This window comes from Convolutriloba macropyga, chromosome 12 (assembly GCF_964194025.1).
Source record: "Convolutriloba macropyga chromosome 12, txConMacr16.3, whole genome shotgun sequence".
Classification (NCBI taxonomy): Eukaryota; Metazoa; Xenacoelomorpha; order Acoela; family Convolutidae; genus Convolutriloba; species Convolutriloba macropyga.
Window position 1 is genome coordinate 23,364,123 of NC_134479.1, and position 20,625 is coordinate 23,384,747.

Genomic DNA, 20,625 nt, shown 5'->3' on the forward strand with positions numbered 1-20,625 from the left:
GCGTTAAGCGCCTTATAGACTTTTAAAACCATTTTAGGGTTTCCATTGCAAATTATTGCCCGCCGAGCGTTACCTGTTTATCAGATTTTGAAAGCCAAAAGTCTTCAGAAAATTGTGCAAAAAATGTGTGCAGGTGGGAAAAAATCCGAAAATCTCAAAAAAACTTTGTTACCTTGAAAGAGATTACCCGTTCCTAATAACAGCATATTGCAAAATAAGCTACTGTTAAAGTCCATTGTTCAAAAACAGATGTAAATGATCGAAACATAAGAAGTCAAAATAAAAAGTTATGAACAAACTTGTTTCAGCTAAAAAAAAAATAACCAGTAGAATGCCGGATAGCACTCGAAGCAAAACAATCCCTAATTCAGAAAAATCAAAGAGAAGGAGCCGCTTATCTAACTATCAGGGAAATAATAAAAAAAATGCATAATAGAATTAAAGTGTTTTGAAAAAACGGACGCACTTTCTAATTTGAGCCTGTGGGTTGGTTTAATAGAAATTTTGATTGCTTATAAGTTTTTTTTCTTTCTGTACATAATTCCACATATTTTCAAGGTTCTTTAGACAAAACAATGAAACAGTCTGCATTTATTTGTTCGAAACCTCCAGTTGAGATAAAAGTACCTTCAGGCCAGCCCTACGTTAATTGGTAGTGTTGGTCGATGTATATCTTTTGCGGCCAGGGACAAAAAAATGTACCACTGAAAAGCCTTTGAACTGTTACAACTATTGCTGAGTAAGCATTGGCAATCAATTGATATCTTGAAGAAATAATAAAGCTCAAAAATTTAATGTTTTCTGTTTTCTTTTTTTTACATATTCGCACAGTCAGATTCGTTTCCATTCTCTCCTTACAAACTTCAAAATTTAGCTTCCTAGATAACATAAATATTTGCTGCTTTTCGAAACCTTTTGTGAGAACAGATTTTCAATTTTCTGATTAACATCGTTTTCTATGGGTCTATAAATATCGAACCGATCTTTCTCCATAAAACCAAATCAGTTGTTTTTAATACAAGAGATTGAAAATCAGTATTATCAAAAATTATTCCACCATGTAAAATACAATGCTGATCAACTCGCGCAAAACTGCGCTTTTACTGGATTAAAAAATTGAAATATTATTTTTTGATTTCAATACTTTGTTTTTCGATAGAGATACCAAGATACATGATTGTTCCGACCCCTCTTGGGGGGGGGGGGGGGGGGGGGGGGTATATACTGATCTCGTTTTTTTGTTCAGACAATTTTGACTGATCGATATAATTATCGTAGAGAGTTGTGAGTGGTAGCACTAAAAAGCCCGTCCAGAGTAGAATATGGAAATAAAATTTTTTTAGAGTTTCGTTTTCTAGTGCGAGTTATCGTGGTTTAAATTTTTGTGAATATTAGACCTATTTGCGTATTATTTATTCACACTTTCAGGAATTTTTCACTAAAATTTTGCCAATTTTGTGAAAAAATATGTAAAAATTGTTAACAAAAGCACTGGTGATTTTGTTTTTAGAGACAAAAATGGAGCTTTTTTTTTGGTTAAAATTTTAACTAAATTTTTCGGAATTCAGCCTTTTTCATCAAAAATTACCCGAAATATGCTCCTTTAGTCCACTTTGATTAAATTTACCGAAAGTACACACCCAAAAACAACAAACACAATCTTTGTAAGCTACCTAGGTATCTAGTTCTAATTTCTCTTCCATTGAGAGTAGTCTGTAATTAATTTTTGGCCGTTTTTTTGCTAATTTTATTTCATAATTATTGAAAACACAGTCCTTTTCGTAATTTTTGTAAAGGTCGAACACCAATAGCAACGATGGTTTTGGTCCATTCGTGGACTGTTACAATCCAAAAAAAAATTCAGATTGTAATCATTCAGTCTTTTCTTTTAAAAACTCGATCTTTTTTGTTAAATACAGAACAGAACAAATCAAATCAAAGCTGACGGTTGATAGGTCCAATTGGCTTCCTATTCAGCTCCAAATTACGGTGTCTAGTTTCTTTACACGAAAGACTATGGTCGTTTTGGCTTTTAAAATTAATTGATTTTTATATAAATAATGGCTTATTGAACCTTGCCACTATTATTCTTTTAATTTGGTTGACTTGTATCTTAAAGTCAACAAAGAAAAAATGTTTCTTCTTCCTCTAATGAAATAAAATTAGATCTCTTTTGCGGTTTTACGCGTGAAGTTTTGGTTTTCTGGCTTTGATACTTCTAGATTTCACATTTTTTGTTATTTTAAGGCATTGGCCCATTTTTCTCGTTTTTTTCCTCTTTTTGTCACTTTATCGCATTTTTGGCAGTTCACATTTTACATTGCTGATGTTCAAAATAAGACACAATTGAAAATATAAAGTCTTTTAAGGCATAGATTATTGTTTTATCAGCTTCGGCACCCCTTTCTCGAAGAATTTATTTGAATTTTTCACATTTGTCTTTGACTAGTTTTTACTTTGTACTTTTAGTCATATGAGATTTCCTGAATAATGGCAGGTCTCATTGGCATTTTTTGGAAAAAAAATTGAGCCAATATTCAGATTTGAGTAGAAAACTTGGGTTTTCCTGACTTTGAAAACAATTGTTTTCAAAAATTGAAAGAAAATACTTTTAACTTTACAATTATGTCTTTATTTGTCAATTTGTTGCCTAGTCTATTTGATTATGGGTCACATATGATAATATTGTCCTAAAAGGAAGGTGGAATTGTACAAAATCTAACGTACTAAATAATTCGTTATGAATTTCCTATCTTCGACAGCGTTTTCTCGCAAATTATAATTAATATTTTGTTTACTCTTTCTGTTTATTCTTTTTTAACCGCATAAAAATTTATTAATAACAGGTCTGAAAGCCCTTCTACAGAGGCGTACCCGATCGTACACCTGTTGGATGTTTTAAATTGCTATCGAATGGTTTTCATTACTTTGAAACTAAATGTTTTCAAAAACATACGCCAATTTTTAATTGCTGTTTTTCTTGTTCTTTTTTGTATAAATGTTACCGAGTCTTAATATGGAGTGGCCCAATCTCTTTTTTGGTTGTACTTTTTTCTCCAAGTGGACATAAAGTTTTGGATGTATGTAATGTTTGTTGCAATTGTTGTTTGATTGTGTTCTTCGTCTTGACTTGCTTTCTTTATAATCTCATCAATAATGTTTTACTCAACTGATTGCATTGGACACGATCTTTTTGTTCATACACATTTATTTTTGAAAAACTGTTCATCATTTGGTAGACATTTATGCCAAAAGTATGGATGAGCGGGATCGAAACTTTATGTGCGAACGCACATTACCGAGCCTCCTTGATTGAAATTGGAAATTTTTGTTAAAAATTGGCTAAAATTTTTCTACCACCATGCAGGGACTGTTATCAAGATCTGCTGCTTCGCTTCATTTTGTGATGGAACCTCTGATCTATAAGACACAGTCAGCATGCGCTACTGACATGTGCAAATTTATAATACCTTATACATTGAACAAACTAGAGAACTAGCAAATGAGCTACAAGAGGCTAGCTACTAACAAGTTATTTTTATCAAAAAATGAAATCCTTTTTCACAAACACCTCGTCTTTGAGCTCATTGTGAGCTCGTTGTGACATTTCCACAAAAAAATTTAATATCAAAATTAAAGCTCTGTAAAATTGAATTTTATTATAAACTGGGGTTTATTTAAACTTTGATGAAATTATATCAAAATAACGTTGATCAAGTATACGCAAAGCTGACGTAGATTTTGTGAAACTAATCCTATTATTTGTAATCATCAGACTATATGAACGGATTCATAAATCGTTTTCTTCTGATTACGATTGCGTAACAGCGATAAGTTTTCTTTTGCTCATTTATTGATAAGTTTTTTGCTGAAGCGTTTTGGGACCGGAAATTCGAGATTAATGATTCACAAACCTTTCTTATCTGAGCTTGAAAAAACTGTAAATTTTTTCAGAAACAGTCAAGAGCAAATACGGTACCAAACAGCTACGTAAACCAAAAACAAGCATTTTAAGCTTGGTTTCGGCTCCATAAGCAAGGTTTGCGCGAAATTGCGAAAGGAAAATTTCATTGTCATCCTCTCCACTTAAACTGTAATGATCATTAAACCGCTTTGTTCGTTCTCTGATGTTAAGTTGTTGCGCTCCAAGATGTTAAATTTTCTCGGACAAAAAACAAAAACAAATCTTTTTTAATCAAGATCCAGTACACAACATGCAAGCAAACGTTGTCTGAAGGCTGTTTTGAGGCCAAAGATTGAGCGGAAGATCTCCAAAATTGACAATTAGGCCTAAAAAAGTTTAAAAAGTGACGGTTTAGAAAAAAAACCAAAACCACACAGAAATTCATGAAGGAGTTTTTTCAAGAAAAGCTTCAAAATAAGTCAGTTTCAAGAAAAAAACAGGTGTACTCTTTCTCATTGATTTATTAATAATGATGCTCAAAAAATTGTTCACTTTCTGACAGAAGGTTCCTGAAAATAATGAAATTTGAGTCAACGATGGAACTGTCAGATTTTCTGGATGAAAATTTACGAGATCTCTGGACAAATAAAAATGTAATAATCTGTTACATGGACAAGCGATCACATATATTTTCTAGTGCAACATGATCAAATGGACATAAAATGCTTGTTAGATATGTCCAATAAGCTCAACGAAGCCGGTAATTATTAATAGTTGAAGGTGGGGTTACGAAAATGCAATTTCTGACTCTTTGCTCGGAAAGATAGTGATCCTATTCATGAACCTAAGCTTTCCGCCAGTTTTTTGTGAAGAAAGTGAAGAAAATGAGTGGAAGATACTGGAGTGACCGGCATATAATCCAAATCACATTAAATCGCATTAAAAGTATATGGGCCGTGTGGAGGAGTCAACGCTTAGACGGTAGCAATTTCCGTTGATTTTTTTAAAGAAATCCTAAACGGTTCATTATTATTTTATTCAATGCGATTTAAGTTACTCCTTGCAGCACTAAAGTTAGCGTACGTCGTGCACTAAATAACGGCAATAATTCACCTTATATAGTATGCACTGGATAAAATTTACATCTCACCGCTGATTTCAGGCTTTATTTTTAAAAGCTCGCGAGCATCTTTTTTTTTTTACAAAATATAGGCAATGGATAGTAGAAGATTGACCTTGAAATAAAAACGAGACGCTTAGTCACAAGACCGATGTTAGGAAAGAATTTCGACCGAAAAGCCATTGTTGCGTTGAAAGCATATTCTCAGCTAAAAATAAAATTTTATACAAAGTGGCCAGTGAATGAACGCTTAAAATGCAAAACTATTTTGGTCATATTTTATGTCCGTATTTCTGCCTCCGCATGGTTGTTGAGAGCTCGGATTGTGCTGTTTGAACTATTTGCGGTGTTTGATCAAACAATTGGTGACATGAACACATTCCAAGCCATGAAAACATTCCATGAAAACATAAATGAACAACCAATTATCCTTACAGCATTGAAATGGTTCAGAACTAAGGTCCGCAAACCACTCACATTGTTTGTTAAAATAATGATCCAGCACATTTTATAACATTCCGTTCAATCATTGGGTTGACTCATTTATACTTCAAAGAATTGTTCGCTCAAATCAACAAACTTCATTTGCTTTTTCTCTGTTTCGATTTTATAAAATTCTCAGTTTTAGATGAAACTATGAAAATGTTTTCAACAATTTTTTCATTAATTATAATACTTTATGTAGGAAGGTCTTCAAGTTACATGCAGGAGAGGATGCAATTGATAGCAGACCGAGTGAGACTAATTCAAACGACAGATATCACGCAAGATCGAAGTGATTCAGATTATCTCAAAGGAATCTTGTTCACTTTTATTCAAAATATATCGATAGATACAAGAATGCTAAATACTGAAAAGAAATTTTTTGCTGGATGTCTTTCAATTATGAAGTATTTATTTTCAAAATGCGTCACTAAATAAAATTTGCGAAAAAAGATTGGCGTACAAAGAAGAATCTGATTCAAATCACCGATTTCAAGCAATCGTCAGCCCTATCAACTGTGCGATAAAATTTATCGCTAATTAAGAGGTCGTTTTCCTAAAATGTGCAAAGCAAAATCTCGGATACCAATTTGAAATACCTATAGAGTCAGAAAAAGTAAACAAGATAGGTATTCCTAACTTCTTACAAACGTATCCTGAAGTTCTTGAGAATATTTTACAACATCGAAACGACAGTCGGTGTTACGATGACTGGCAGGTCATTCAAAGTTACGCGAGTCCCTTTGATGTGTTCAAATTCTGGGATTCTTATGGTGTGCCCGCCACTGGGATTTTAGAAGGCAAGGTTTTAAAATTTCTTTAAAAAGTAACATTTTCTATCGGCAATTCCTGATTTTAATTCCTTCTTTTGAAATGATAATAATTTTTTTTATTCTTATAAATAATTGAAATAGAGGTTATGTTAGCGTTATTAGTATTTGAATAAGTTCTATGATACTTGTTATTTATGATGTCCAGAAGATGCAGCCACTCATAATCGTCCAGAGAACATTTAGACAACATTGAAAATTTAATGTTGAAAGATTATTGCTTGAAAGCTTATGCGTACGTCAATCAACGTGCTGTTTTATATCTTGGTTTTTTATGAAATGAGTGACTGAAACCAAAAGCTAGCACGCGCTTTTTATAACAACTATATCCCAACTCTTTTTTTCATTTGTTTGTGGCAATCCTTGAACTCTGAGAAGTAAATTTTGATTTAAAAAACTAGAAGAGATCAGATATCATGAGAAATTTGGGAAATTTAATTCAAACTTGATCACTAAGAAACTAATATTGCAGTATTTTGAGGTAACAATTGGGGGCTAAATTTTGAGTTCATTGCCACTGTATGCAAACAAAAAATCTAATTAAAATTTTTGACTACAAGATTTGTCTCTGCGTTCCCCTTAGCCAAAAGGTTATGGGCCCTGAGCTTCTCTAAGTTAGGACCATTGGGTGTCGTCGTTTGATGGAATATCATTAACACTGAGACGCGAAGGGACTGTCATCGAGAAAATTTGTTTGATGTTGGGTTTCATATTGGAAACAGGTGAGCGGACGACTTTTTTTGCTCAAAAATGGAATATGATGCTGAGAAATAAAATCGATGGCCCTGGAATCGCCGTTAGAGCGAAACAAAAATTGAAAACCAGATTTTTTTTTATAGCAGGTGCTCGGAAGTACTGGCTTGTCATACAGAGGAAATTGGGTAGATCACCGTGTATCATAGTTCTTGATAGGCATTTTGACATGACTATCATCTACACGTTGGTATCGGTTTACAAAACAATCAAATATTCCAGTACATGAAAAGGGCGTTCAATTTCATGAAACATCTTGAAATTCTGCAATAATCTTTGAAAATAAAAACTTTATATAAGTTGTTTCAGCAATGGTTGTTTCTTCTACCCTGCTTTAAAAATATCACTACTGAAAAAGGAATGGCAGTTAGTCTGTGTTATTATACTGCAAGCAAATTCAATTCTTTTCTTAGAATCCAAAAGCTCGTTTAAAGATATTAAAACATATTTCGAGGTTATATACATCAAATGTTGTCATTAACGCACGCACACGACCGCACTAAAGTCCGATGAAAAAACGAAAGTCTGGATATGGACGCAAGAAAAACTATAGAACACATGAAATTTTGAACATAAAGTTATTCCGTCTGGGGTGGTCTGGACATACTTGCTTTTGTCGGGCACCTGAACCTGGGTATACGCTAAAACATTTTAATCAATATTCAGGTCATCTATTGCACCCTGGACAACCCCAGGAGTGTTTTGATGCCAAGAGTGGATACACTGGAATAAAAAATACATCTTTTCCAGACACTGAGATGTTCCTGGTTAAATTAGCAAACATCAGTTTGGGTGTGTGCATGCCGTCGAGTTGTTCTATTGAGGAAGTTTCGTCCATATTTGAGGTTAGGATCGTAATTATTATGTTTAGATTGGATGCTTCTCTTATTAAACACTCGATCTTTTGAAACCGAAATTATGATTAATAGGTATCAGGAAGCTATTATAAATTTAAGTGAAAACGACAGTGAATACATAATATTGTGTCGGAAACTTATATTTTCAAAATACGCTGATGTACCAGTATCTGTCCATCTTTTTTTGTGTATTTTTCCTCCTCAATTTTGATTCAAAACTTAGGAAAGCATATGCTTGGGTTAAAAAAAACTCAAAAATACCGTTAGGGCGGCACAATTTTCCTATTTACAACACTAAGACGAAACTTTTAAACAATTTTTGTTATGTTTCTCAGTTAAACATTTGGAACGTTTTTCAATTCATTTTCCAATATAATTATTCAAATTTTTTCCAAGACTCGTTTATTTGCCAGCGTGGGCGAAATAAAAACTATTGAAAAACAAAGCTGCTGACAGAACAGCTTAAAAAAGCAAATTTTACACAAAAATAGAATAAAACTTTCGGTCTCTGAAAATCGTTACTCTCTGACAAAACAAAATAAGCGACTCTTGAAGCTGATAAAACTAGAAAAATTGTCAAAAACTACCAATCAATCTAAATTGTCAGACACAGCAAAAAGAAGAGACACAAAGTTTCAGGAATGAAAATTAGGAAACAAAAGACACGCTTCTCTAGTCCAAACCCAAGGTCAAATTTGCAAAAATTTGCAAAATGAATTACAAACTTTGTAAAATATTGTTTTATATTTGCAAATATTTTCAAACAGGTTTTGCAAATTTGACATTAATTTGCAACTTTTTGCAAATTCGCACATTATTTTGCAAACAATTTTATAACTTTGACATTAATTTGCAACTCTCAGATTAATTTGCGACTTTTTTTTTTACAAATTTGACCTCGGTTATTTCATTTTTAAATTGGCCCAAAAAATCATTAAAAAACGTCCTAAATCTAAGCTTAAGGCCTCTCTTCATAAAAAAATTAAAGCGTCGCAAGATATGAATGTACACATATTTTGTGCATCGACAAAATTTTAAAGAAAACAATATTAATAATATTAGCATGCGTCACCAAAATTAATCTAAGACATCAAGAAAGCGGTCCGGTCCTTCCTTTCTATCTTCAACTTTTTTGTTTTTTGAAACCTTTCATAAATTTTTAACTTCTTTCTTGAAATTCTCGTCGAAGTCGTGGCCCTTGTCGAAAGTTGGAACTTCGCTTACAAATTTGACATTACGTTTAGACTAGGGTTAGCAGATCCATTGTTAACAACAGTGATTGTTTCTGACATCAATGTATCTTAATGTGATAACAGTGGTTTGCAAACGTCAAAATTTGGTTTCTTTGGGAATATTTTTGTCCTATTTTAAGATTACAAGAAACTTCTCATTTAACTGAACAAATTATAAAGAAGGCAAAAAACGTTTAGTGTGATAAAGTTTCCTCAGAAATATTAAGATCGAAGATCGTGTCGATTTTAGGGAAAAAATTCAAGTTAGGAAGCAACTTCTGCGCCACCTTTCTCGGCGTCCAAATAAATAATTTAGCCCATAAGCTTGGACATATTCTGGACAAGGTTTGATAGCAGGATTTTAAAATCCGATGGTTTTCGAACTGTGCGTGAATTTCTAAAAGTCATTCGAACCATATCCTCCCTCCCAGAAATCCTTAAATCTGTTTCAACCCTTTCTCAGTAATGTTTTCACTATATCAAAGAAATATCCTGTCATGAATTATGAAAACAGTTTTAAAATATTAAAATCATGAATTCGTTCAAAATGTGCTTTCTAAAGTTTCTCTTGCTCTAAAATCAAACTTTTCCAGTATTTTATAAGGTTGGGAAAGCCCTGCAAGATATATATCCGCTAATCGTTATGTTTTCTCATTATCAGATACTATTTGAAGAAAAACAAACCATTATTTGCGGTAAATTCGGTAAACAGCTTAACGAGTTGGGTTTTTGTGGTGATTGCGGTGAAAGACTTTGTCAATGCTAAAATTTGAAACTTTTACCAAGGTTAACTTGGTGTTATCTGTGTGGCGTGATAATATCACGTCATAGTATTCTCAGTTTTAGTTAGTTTGGTCAACTTTTTTTCTTAATTTGGTCAACTTGCATCTTAGTGTCGGCAAAGAAAGAATGCTTCTTCATTCTAATTATTTGAAATTTAGTCTCTGCGTTTTTAAGCCTGAAGTTTTTTTTCCTGGCTTTGATACTACTGGGTTTCAGATTTTTTTTCGTTTTTAGAAATTTGCCTATTTTTCACGTTTTCTAGTCACATTATCAAATTACAGACAGTTCTCATATCACATTATTAGCGTTCAAAATGAAACACAGTTGAACATATTAAAATCCTTAAAGACATAGATTATCGTTTTAAGGGCCTCGACACTTCTTTCTTCAAGAAATTAATTGAATTTTTCAATTTTGTCTTTAACTGTCATTTTTACTTTGTCCCTTCAGTTGTATGAAATTTCCTGTATAGTGATAGGTTTCACTGGCTTTTTATGGAAAAAAAGAGGAGCAGTTATTCTGATATTAGTAGATAGCTGATGGCTTTCATGACTTTGAAAACAATCGTTTTCCAAAACTAAAAATAAAAAACTTTTTAACTTCGCGAGTTTGTTCTTTTTATTTTTCTTTTTGGTACCTAATCTCGTTAATTACAGGTCAAATATGTCCTTATGGTGTGTCAAGGGAAGGTGTCAAAAGGGATTAATGTCCCAAAATCTATTTTTTTAAAGAATGCGTTGTGACCTTACTGACTTCGACACAGGTTTTTCACAAAAAAAGTAAATTAATTTGATTTTTGTCATGTTTTGTAGACGCCAGAATTATTCTGGATAATTGCAAGTTTCAAAGAAATCCTTTAGATAAACAAACGACCTTATTGAAATATTTTTTTTTTTGTAATTAATGTTTTTCATGACTTTAGATATAATTTCGTTTCGAAAAAAAAGAAAATTATTACATACTTTTGCCCTTTTCTCATTTTGTCTACTTGTTACCTAGCTAACTAATAAATGGCCAAACACTACATTATCGGTGTTTGAGGAAGGCGCAAATATGGCTCGACGGAGTTTTCTGGCAAGTTTCAATTGAATTTTTGTTTGTTGTTTTTTGTTGTTCTTTTTAGCCGCTTAAAGAAATGAATAAGAAGAGGTCCTAATGCCCTTCTATAGAAGCATTGGTAATTGTAAATCTTTGGGATAATTTACTTGATTTCTAATGGTTTTAATTACTTTGAAGGTAATTGTTTAAAAGAAGCTAATTTTTTAACTTTACTCTTTTTGTTCTTTTATGTCTAATTGAAACCAAACCTTTTTATGGACTGGTCAATATCTTTTCTGGTGATTTATAAGTAACTTTGTTTAGTTTAAGATTCCTCTGACGGTATGTTGACTTTGTTATTAAATTTCGTTTTTTAAAACGGACAAAAAGTTTTTGATGTAATTAATGTTTGTTGTTGTTATTGTTGTTTGATTTTGCTGTTCGTCTTGACTCGCTTTCTTAATATTGGCATATCGCAACAATTGAATGCTTAAATTTGTATTCCACTGAGTTATTTGTTTTGGAGGCTATCTTATTGTTCATTCACAATTTTTTTTTGTTCATACACAATACTTGGGCTTTTTTGGGTTTTTTGGGATTCCCAAAAAATAATTTTCGGGTTTTCTATCTGTTTCTCATTTGGTAGACAATTATGCGGAAATTGTGTATGGGCGGGGTCGGAACCTTATGTACCATCGCACATTGCTGAGCCGCTTTGTTTTCATTTTCTGATCATTAACGAGCACTTAAATGAACCACATTTGAGCTTGATGAGTAACGTGTGAAACCGTTCAACCGGATATGCAGCAAAGATATTTTTTATGCGGCCACCCACTGCATTTTTCAATCGTTCTGGCGGAGACTCAAACCATTTTTATAAACGTCTCATTTCGGGAATCTCTGTTGTCTTTTCCAGAATGAAGAACGTCCAAATGTAATCACGCTTGGTCGTGAGAAATTCAATGCAGACGCTGGCTTTGTGATTGGTGTGTTTGTGTTCGGTACTATTTTACTACTCACTATAATTGCAACGTCACGTGGAGCGTTTCTAAAGCTTTCAGGTTAGTTAATTTATAATGATGAAGTTTTATTTATAGAAATGATATCAGAAATATTAGAATAGTACCCAGGCTCAGGTGCCATCCGGAAGTGACCTCTGATCAGACCAAGTCCAACGCACACGGTGTGTTCCCAGACCAAAATTACAGGGTCTGGGATTTGGTTCCAGCGCACAATAGTATGATCAGAGGTCACTTCGGTCAGGGGATGGTATGATCAGAGGTCACTTCGGTCTGGGGATGGTATGATCAGAGGTCACCTCGGTCTGGGGATGGTATGATCAGAGGTCACTTCGGCCTGGGGATGGTATGATAAGAGGTCGCTTCGGTCTGGGGATGGTATGATCAGAGGTCACTTCGGTCTGGAGATGGTATGATCAGAGGTCACTTTGGTCTGGGGATGGTATGATCAGAAGTCACTTCAGGATGGGAATGGTCTGATCAAAGGCGGATTCAAGCGCACATTAGTCTGATCAGAGACCATTTCGAGCGGAATTTTTTTTTTTTGATTTTTTGTTTTTTTTACAGAGAGATGTCGGCTCTGTCAAGAGGCAACAAAAAGCAGCATTCTGATCACAGACAGATCTAAAGTCTGATGTCTTTGATCAGAACCAAAGGGGTCCAACTGATTGAACTTGTCAGTCCCCTTACAAGGAAACTTTGTTTAACTGTAGAATACGATGTTTTATATGGAAAACTGTCTAAATTTATCCATAGAGTTTGAAATATGCACTAATGTATACTAAATATTTTTTACTCAGCAGTTGGGTTATGTTTTCTTTAGCAATAATACTTTTAGAATGGTCTTTTTTTAGATGAATATAATAATGCAAACATCATTTTGTATGAAATGAATAGTTTATAACAAAATTCGTGCGGTGAGATGATTTCGAGCGCACAATAGTCTGATCAGGAGTAACTTTTGAGCGCACAATAGTCTGATCAGAAGTGATTTTGAGCGCACAATCGTCTGGACAATGGTCTGGGTTTGAACTGGGCCATGGTCGCAGAATCGTCTGGACAATGGTCTGATTATGGTCTGATCAGAGGTCCTTTCCGTCTGGGAAGGTCTGATCAGAGACAGTTTCGAGCGCACTTAGAGCGCACACGGTTTTTCAAGCGCACTTTAGTCTGATCAGAGGATACTTTGGTCTGGCAGGGTCTGATCAGGTAACTTTCGTCTGGCACGGTCTGATCAGGGGTCACTTCCGGATGGCACCTCAACCTGGGTAGTCTTTCGATTTCGGATTGTTTACCTTTCCCTTAAATTTTCTGTCAATTTTCAGCTAGTTTATTGCAAGATTTTTTTGGCCGACAAGAATTTATGAACGCGACAACACGAATGTGGCTGCCAGAGCCGCGGAATTTATTCAAAACTATCCATACTTGACCAAAATCTAAATTTTCCCAGAGATGATGATTAACAATGAGTGTCGTTCACAAATGCCCTCATTTGCTGGTGTAGCCCGGGGTTATGCCAAGGTTATTCGCTTTCATTAAATAATTGGCCGGCTCAAACTGTCAAGGTCGGACGTCGTCAAACTTAGACTAACCTGAATACGACTAAGAGCCTCTTGTCCTTCTATCGTATCGTATGCTGTCTTTTCTCTTTATAATGATCTATTTGCTTCGTTTTACATGTTTAGTTTCACATAAACCAATTCAAGCAAAGCATTTTACATCCGGTTACAGTCGACTTCTGATTCTCGTACAATTTTGGGTTATAAAGTCATAAGAATAAATCTTACAATTGCGGTAAAATCAGCGAAGTTAATGTGAGGCATTGACATCCTCGGGGCCCACAAAACCTAACCCTAACCTGCTAGGAATATACTGCTGGTCCGTACATTAGATAATTAAACGACGGGGTTAATCGCGGGACCACATGTATAACTTGAGAGTTCAACCCCTGGTTCTACTCTTGGTATATAGTTAAGTATTAAAGAAAGTTAAATGCAAATATGAATTAATAAGTTATGTTAAACAGCATCAATTATGAACCGAGCATGAAGGGATAGAATAATTAAAGTTGTTAAGACTGAGATAGCACTAAATAGTACAGGTTGAGTTATTCTAAGTTAACTTGTAACTTAGATAGAGTTTAAGAGATGTTAAATTATAAGTTAGAGAAGTTAAGTTTAACTTACCTGATTTCCAAATTTGTGCTAAGTTAAAATTTTATGACTTAGAGAGTTCTTAGTTAAGAACAAGTCACAAAATACTCTAAGTTAGAAAAATATCTCAAGTAAGCTGAGATTGAGCAAGGGAGCAATACGGGAGTATGATTTTAAATCAGAAGTTATCAGGGATCAAAAAGTGTTGTTAGTTGAGCATGCAAACTCCTTTTATACTTGCGGACACGTGGTTCTCTAGTATCCTATTGGATAGAGATAACAGTGTCGGCAGAGTTACCAAGGTTAACTTGGTGTTATCTGTGTGGCGTGATAATATCACGTCATAGTATTCTCAGTTTTAGTTAGTGATCTTAAAATAGTAGCTCATTCAAAACTACTTAATAATTTGTTCACACGTTAAAATGGACTTTGTCCAAATCATTCACGCACTATAACGTAAATTCTCGAAATAGCACTAAGATTATCAAATAATGTTACTGAGTGTAGCACACTTCAGTACATCCCATCCCGGTCCATAGGTATTAAATCAAAACATCAAACTTTATATAATCGAATAAATTATTTAGCTTAATTTTATAATAATTAAGCATTTAAAGTTTGTGAGGTAGATTACTTGGTTAGAGTTCTAAAGTTCATCGTAGCTTCTTGTTTCTGAGTTCTCTCTTGAAGAAGGGTTGACGATGTCCTAAGATACAGGGCTGTACAAAATAATAGATCCAATTTTTTTGGCTGGTCGTTATAATAGACCTTTTGAAGTTTTTCTATAAAATTGTGCTGCTAGTACATCTGACGTTGAATAATAGAATAATATAAGTTGAAGAATATACTGGTTGAGTTAATGGTCTGTAATGACAAGCGAGGTAAATGAATAGGGAAATTAAAATTACTGCGCACAACACCATAAGGGCTAGTGTTGTTGAAATAACTCCCCAAATAAAGAATTCCGTTTCATAATTCATCTTTAATTGAGTATTGTTGAAGAATAAATCAATTGAAGTAAGCTTTGTAGCTATAGTTTAAGGAATTTATTTTTAGACTTAGTTGATCATTATGAATTAGCTTTAAGAAAAAATTAATCTTGCTTTTTGTCATCAGTTCAAAATAAATAACATTTCTTTTTGTTCAAAGTCTTCAAGAAATAAAATAACTTCGCATTGAAATTCAGAATAATATAATTCGGAGATTCTGAAAACTTTATTGTTAAAAATAATCTGTTTAGAAAAGTTAACCCATGCGGATTCAACATGATCAGAGAATTGACAATAATCTTTAAACCATTCGATATCAACACCTCCTTCAAAATATGTGTTCATTTTGAATAATGCAGTAATTCAATTTTAATGTCAATGGGGAGAATGGAAGACCCATTAATCTTTGAAAGGAATTGACAGGAAGATCCAAATAGTACTTAAACTATATATGGCGTATGGCGATGAATGCAAACCTGTTAACGAAAGGTTGTAACATTTCTATATCCGTGATCACCAAAATATTGAAGACTAACATTTTAAATGAAATAATTGAGCGGTCGAAAGTTTAGATTATTGATGTTAAGAATTTCTTCTGTATGAATAAGCTTTAGAATTTCAAATAAATCGTACTCAGGAACTTGATGAAAATAAACTACAATTTCATTAGAATTGTTATCTTGTAAGAATAAGATAATCTCTTGTAACTCAAATGTCCAATGAACTGACAATGGTGTATAGAATTTATTTCCAACTAAGAATGTTTTCGAAGTTTTAATAACTTGCGATTGAATAAATTCAGCGAGATCACAATATGTTTTGAAATATTTAACGTCTACTGAAAGGTTGTAAGACATTAAATAAATTATGGAATTCGATGGAACAATCGAATGATGTCATAAGCAAGATAAATCGGTAAAGATAAAGAATAGATTTTTTTAGAGAAGCGAGAACAAATCAAATTTGCAATCTAAAGATAAGAATGGACTCATTGTTCACCATAAATTGCGCTAATTGTAATCATTGAAGATAGTTTCAATGCGGATTACTTTACTTGATGTTAGTAATGGAATCAAAGAGAGTAAGGTAATCGAAATGACTAATAATTAGGCGTTCGTTTAAACTAACGAATAATTTTCCTCACCGCGGGAGAAAGAAGAAGAAGTAATGAAGGAAGTACTGAACATCAACAACCACAAATTTATCTATTCCATTCCGTGAGTACTCAACGTGATGAGCGGAGGATGTGGAGTTGATGCTTCAGATTTGCGATCTCCAGTTGGAGCTCAGTAATCCGTTGTTCGAGCTGTTGAGAGCGTTGTCTTTCTGTCAGAAAGTTTTGCTGTACCTGATAAGTGAAGGTATCAAGCTGAGGATTGAGGTTTGCTGTAATATTATCAAACGGGACTTGTATTGTTTGTCCTTGAAGGTTGTGATTAGTTAGTAGATAAGAATTTTTGTTCGACAAATAACCAATGAGATTGAATCTATTGATGTTGGGTTGCAACTGGTAGATTAAATTTGTATCGTAGTTCGGGTGTCCACTAAAACCGGGGGTTTTAGCTTGTATTTCAGCTTGATGTTGTTTTTGTAGGCGGTCTTGCAGGGGGTTAGTTGTGAAATGATGAAGATTAAGAAAGTTTGGTCGTGACGATTGAGTAGTTGTAGTGTTTGCTAAGACGTTGGGTGCCGTACTGTTTGTCTTGGGTATATTTACTTCTAGCGGTGTCGCTGGGCTGAATGTCTCTCTAATGAATTGTTTACGTGGTTGTTTCTTTGCAATTGTATCTGCGGTTTTTGGATGATGTAACTGTTGTTGATGAATATGCACTAGTTGCTTGAGTTTGTACTGCTGAAATCTTGATAGCTGAGAGAAAAGTTGTAGATGGGGTAACGTGAGTTGTGGGTTGTACTAGTCTGTCAAGTTGTTTAACTCCAGATTGAGTTTTAGAAGTTGATTGTGTATTGTATTCGGGCCAACCACTTCAAGGTTCCTTCTGAAAGACTGGTATCAATTCGTTAGGGATTGAAGAAAGTTCCTGAAATATCAAGTATTCTCTACTCTTATTCTATTCTAAGAGTATATTTTTTGAAGTTATTTTGCAAGTATTCTCTTTTTCTTATTTTTTTGTATTCTCCTTTAAAGTAAATCAGTAGTGAATATGAAGTCAGTCTGTATTATATAATCATCATATAGTTTGATGAAATTAAAGTAATAGAGGAATTAATCCTATACTGGAGACGTAGGAACGTTGTGATCGTTTATATTTTCGTCTTTATTATTCTCATCATGTAGGTTTGGATAACCACTTTTATTCTCATGAGTTAGTGCTTGCATTCTATTATTATCATAAGGTGGGCTTTGAGTAACTCTGGTTGTAATCTCAGATTTTGGAACACGCATCGTCCTTTCTCTATTTTTATCAGTGTTATTATTCTCTGAATTAGTTGCTTGATAAATAGAAGTCAGAATTGGAACTGACATTAAATCAAATGTGGCAGCAAAGAGTGCCTTACCAAAGTGAATAGATGCATCTGTAATTTTGTTAATTTGCATTGCTCGAATTAAGCATAAGACTATGTCGATGAGTAGCTTAATGAATAAGAAAGCGGCAAAGAATATTCCGCATCGCTCAATTATATATTGTATTTTACCAAAGGTTTCAACAAATTGATTATTAAAGAAGTCCGGTGAAATGAATGAATCTAGATAAATAGTTCTAGAGTTATAATAATTCGTGCCTGAAATATTTGAAAATGATTCTCTGCTATCTATTAATGACTTAGTAAAGTGTTTGAGAACTCCTTTCATATTGGAGTTGAAAGTTATTGAATTCCAGAATGACATCATTTCTTTATATGTGTAGATAGAAGCAAAATTACTTGCAGTAATAACATTCGCAATTTGTTGAATAACTATATGTGGTTTAAAGAGTGCAGGTCCTCTTACTTTTGTGATTTGTCGGGTTAGTTCAACCCATGAATTATCATCGTCAACATCTAGTTGAAATAAGTTTGAATGTTTATCAGAGCACAATTGTTCTTCGGCTTCAGTGAAAGTTTGTCTAGAAATCGGATCAACGAAATGTATTTCATCTTCATAAAGAATTGGTATTCGATTATAGCACTTATTAAGAATCTGTAAGGGTGAATGAAATTCAGGACAATTATATAGTCAGGCAACATTGCCATTTGTTTTGAGAAACATAGATCTGTTTCTTGTTAAGGTATATCCAGCTAAGCGCGGATTTTCATGAGAAATCATTAAAGTGTTAAGAATAGTTGAGCGCTCTAATTCACAGTCATTTCTTAATAGTTCTAGAGTAGAAGTTTGAAGTTGCCGAAGATTATTAAAGTGCAAATAGTCAATTTTTGTTCCAAGATGTGCTTCGAAATCAATATATTCATAAACTTGAGAATATGTTGTATCAACTGTTTTATTGTCACTGGAATACAATTTATTTTTCAGAGTTATAGCATCAGTATCGGGTTTAAATTTGTGAATGGGTTCTCCAGTGTTCATATCAAATCCGTCACGAAGACTAATGTATAGAGAATCATATGGCGTAGGATATACTATTCGTGGATGACTACATAAAGACTGTGGTTTATTATAAACTTGGAACATAAAGCTTTGTAAGTCGAAATCTGACTGAGCTGAAGTAAATTTAGGATCCTTTACTATGTAGTATTTGTCATTAGCTTTAATCATTTGAGCGTCAAAAGTGCGAATTATAGTGAAAAGACAATTATTGGGTTCATCCCAAGTGTATGCAAATGGATCAGTAGATGTAGAATCGCAGCCTCCGGCTGATAAAGGACAAGGTAGAGGTATATTTTGCCAGTTATTAACTGTGCCATCTCTAAGGTTTACATTCAGGCTAACATTTTGCATATATGTTTCATAAGTGTAGTGTGTAATCCAACCTCGGGAGTTACATTCATTGTTTCCAGTTCCAACATCGCCTGAGTTAAAGTTTGAGAACAAAGATTTGTCAAAATCGAATTCTACTGAACTAGAAGAAGGGGAAAGCTTTATCTTTTTTCTTTCCTTTGCAAGTTTGCATTTCTGAGCATCAAGCTTAACTGAAGTAGTAATAGTATTATGTCTGGCATCTATGCCGCTAGAGTCAAAAGAATCGCAAAACCAACGTAATTGCTGTTGGGTTGCTTTACACATAGTTGCTTCTAGCTTAACTTTATAATTTCTTTGGTAGAGAGTGACTCGTGCTTGATTAGTGCTAATTTCATCAGGGCGAATTTCGCAAGGTGCTACTTTGTTGAGAGAATACATCTGGTTTGAAATCATTTTTGAGCAATCAAAGTGGTTAACATGAAGGTTAGGAGCTGTGTTTTCATAGATACTCATCTTTTCAATTGGTCTGGCGTCAGTGAAAGACGTTAAGAGTAATAATGCAAGAAATATAATAAAGATCAAATATTTTGTATAGACAGCAGTTATAACGCAGAGAAGTGCAAGAGGTATTATAGCAATAAAATTAAGAAACTGAACAGAACAAATTTGGTTTCCTATGTAGGTTAAAAAATATTCTACTTTTGAAAGAAGTGCTTTCTTATCAGTAAAATTTTATTTAAAGAACTGGTCTTTAATCAGTGATAGTGGCATATAGACGTTGCGTTTTGACCAAATTAATAGCTTTTCAGGAGGCTCTAGTAATTTAAGGTACGGAATTTCTTCAGGTAGACAATTATTTCTATTTACGACACATTCTATGAAGTGTGGGTGAGAATCGTTATATTCAACTAGGAATTTTAATTCTGCAATACGCTGAGCAATTTCAGATTCAATATCAGTTGCTACAGGTAGGAACAGAGTTAAGCAAAGTAATGTAAAAATAAGCATTTTGTAACTTACGTTTATTTTTTCGTCTATTGCTGGTGATTTCTTGATTTCGCCGTCTTCCATTTAATAAACGAAGACAGTATAAGGTGAGTCTAACAAATTCTAGTTAATATTATCCGTGAAAGTAATCTGATATTTTAGCTCGTGAACGTGAGCAGGATTATAGGGTACCCAAATTATGACAAATTTTGCGTTATTTTCTGATGTTACGAAGAATGCAACTGTTCTCTGTTGATTAGAAACAAAACACTTGTCAAGTGTTACAGTTTTATTTCCGAATTTCAATATTTTCTGTAGGAGGAATATTCTAATATACGATTGCGGGTCGAATGCAAGGGCAGTAAGAACTTGTGTTTCGAGGGAAGGTGGTAACATAGATTAAGGGTCTACAGTAAAGGGAGCTTCGATGATATCAAGGTCTATTTCGTCTCTGTTGTTCAATTGGAAATGAAAGCGTTCAATATGTTCTGGTTTGTTAGGGGTCCAACAAACAATTATTTCTAAGTTTACAAACTGGTCTTTAACGAAGAAAATAACAATGTTTTCTTTATATGAAATATATGATCGATCAATTTTTGCTGACTTGTTATTATATCTCAG

General features: G+C 33.7%; 1 protein-coding gene across 4 annotated transcripts in view; it reads left to right on the plus strand.

Annotated features, from left to right (window-relative positions):
- Positions 1–5,468: 5,468 nt before the first annotated feature.
- Positions 5,469–20,625, plus strand: part of LOC142351109 (nose resistant to fluoxetine protein 6-like) — a 107,623-nt gene continuing 92,466 nt past the window's right edge. For 3 of the 4 annotated variants that reach the window (XR_012760942.1, XM_075403196.1, XM_075403197.1), the window contains exons 1-4: positions 5,555–5,818; positions 6,135–6,307; positions 7,757–7,935; positions 11,917–12,061. Coding sequence is in view for 3 of the 4 variants with exons in the window: in XM_075403196.1 (XP_075259311.1) it covers positions 5,661–5,818; positions 6,135–6,307; positions 7,757–7,935; positions 11,917–12,061 (655 nt within the window). In the remaining variant the exon portion in view is untranslated. Of the gene's footprint in view, positions 5,485–5,554; positions 5,819–6,134; positions 6,308–7,756; positions 7,936–11,916; positions 12,062–20,625 lie in introns of those variants that run through there. The other variant, XM_075403198.1, reaches the window with a different exon arrangement.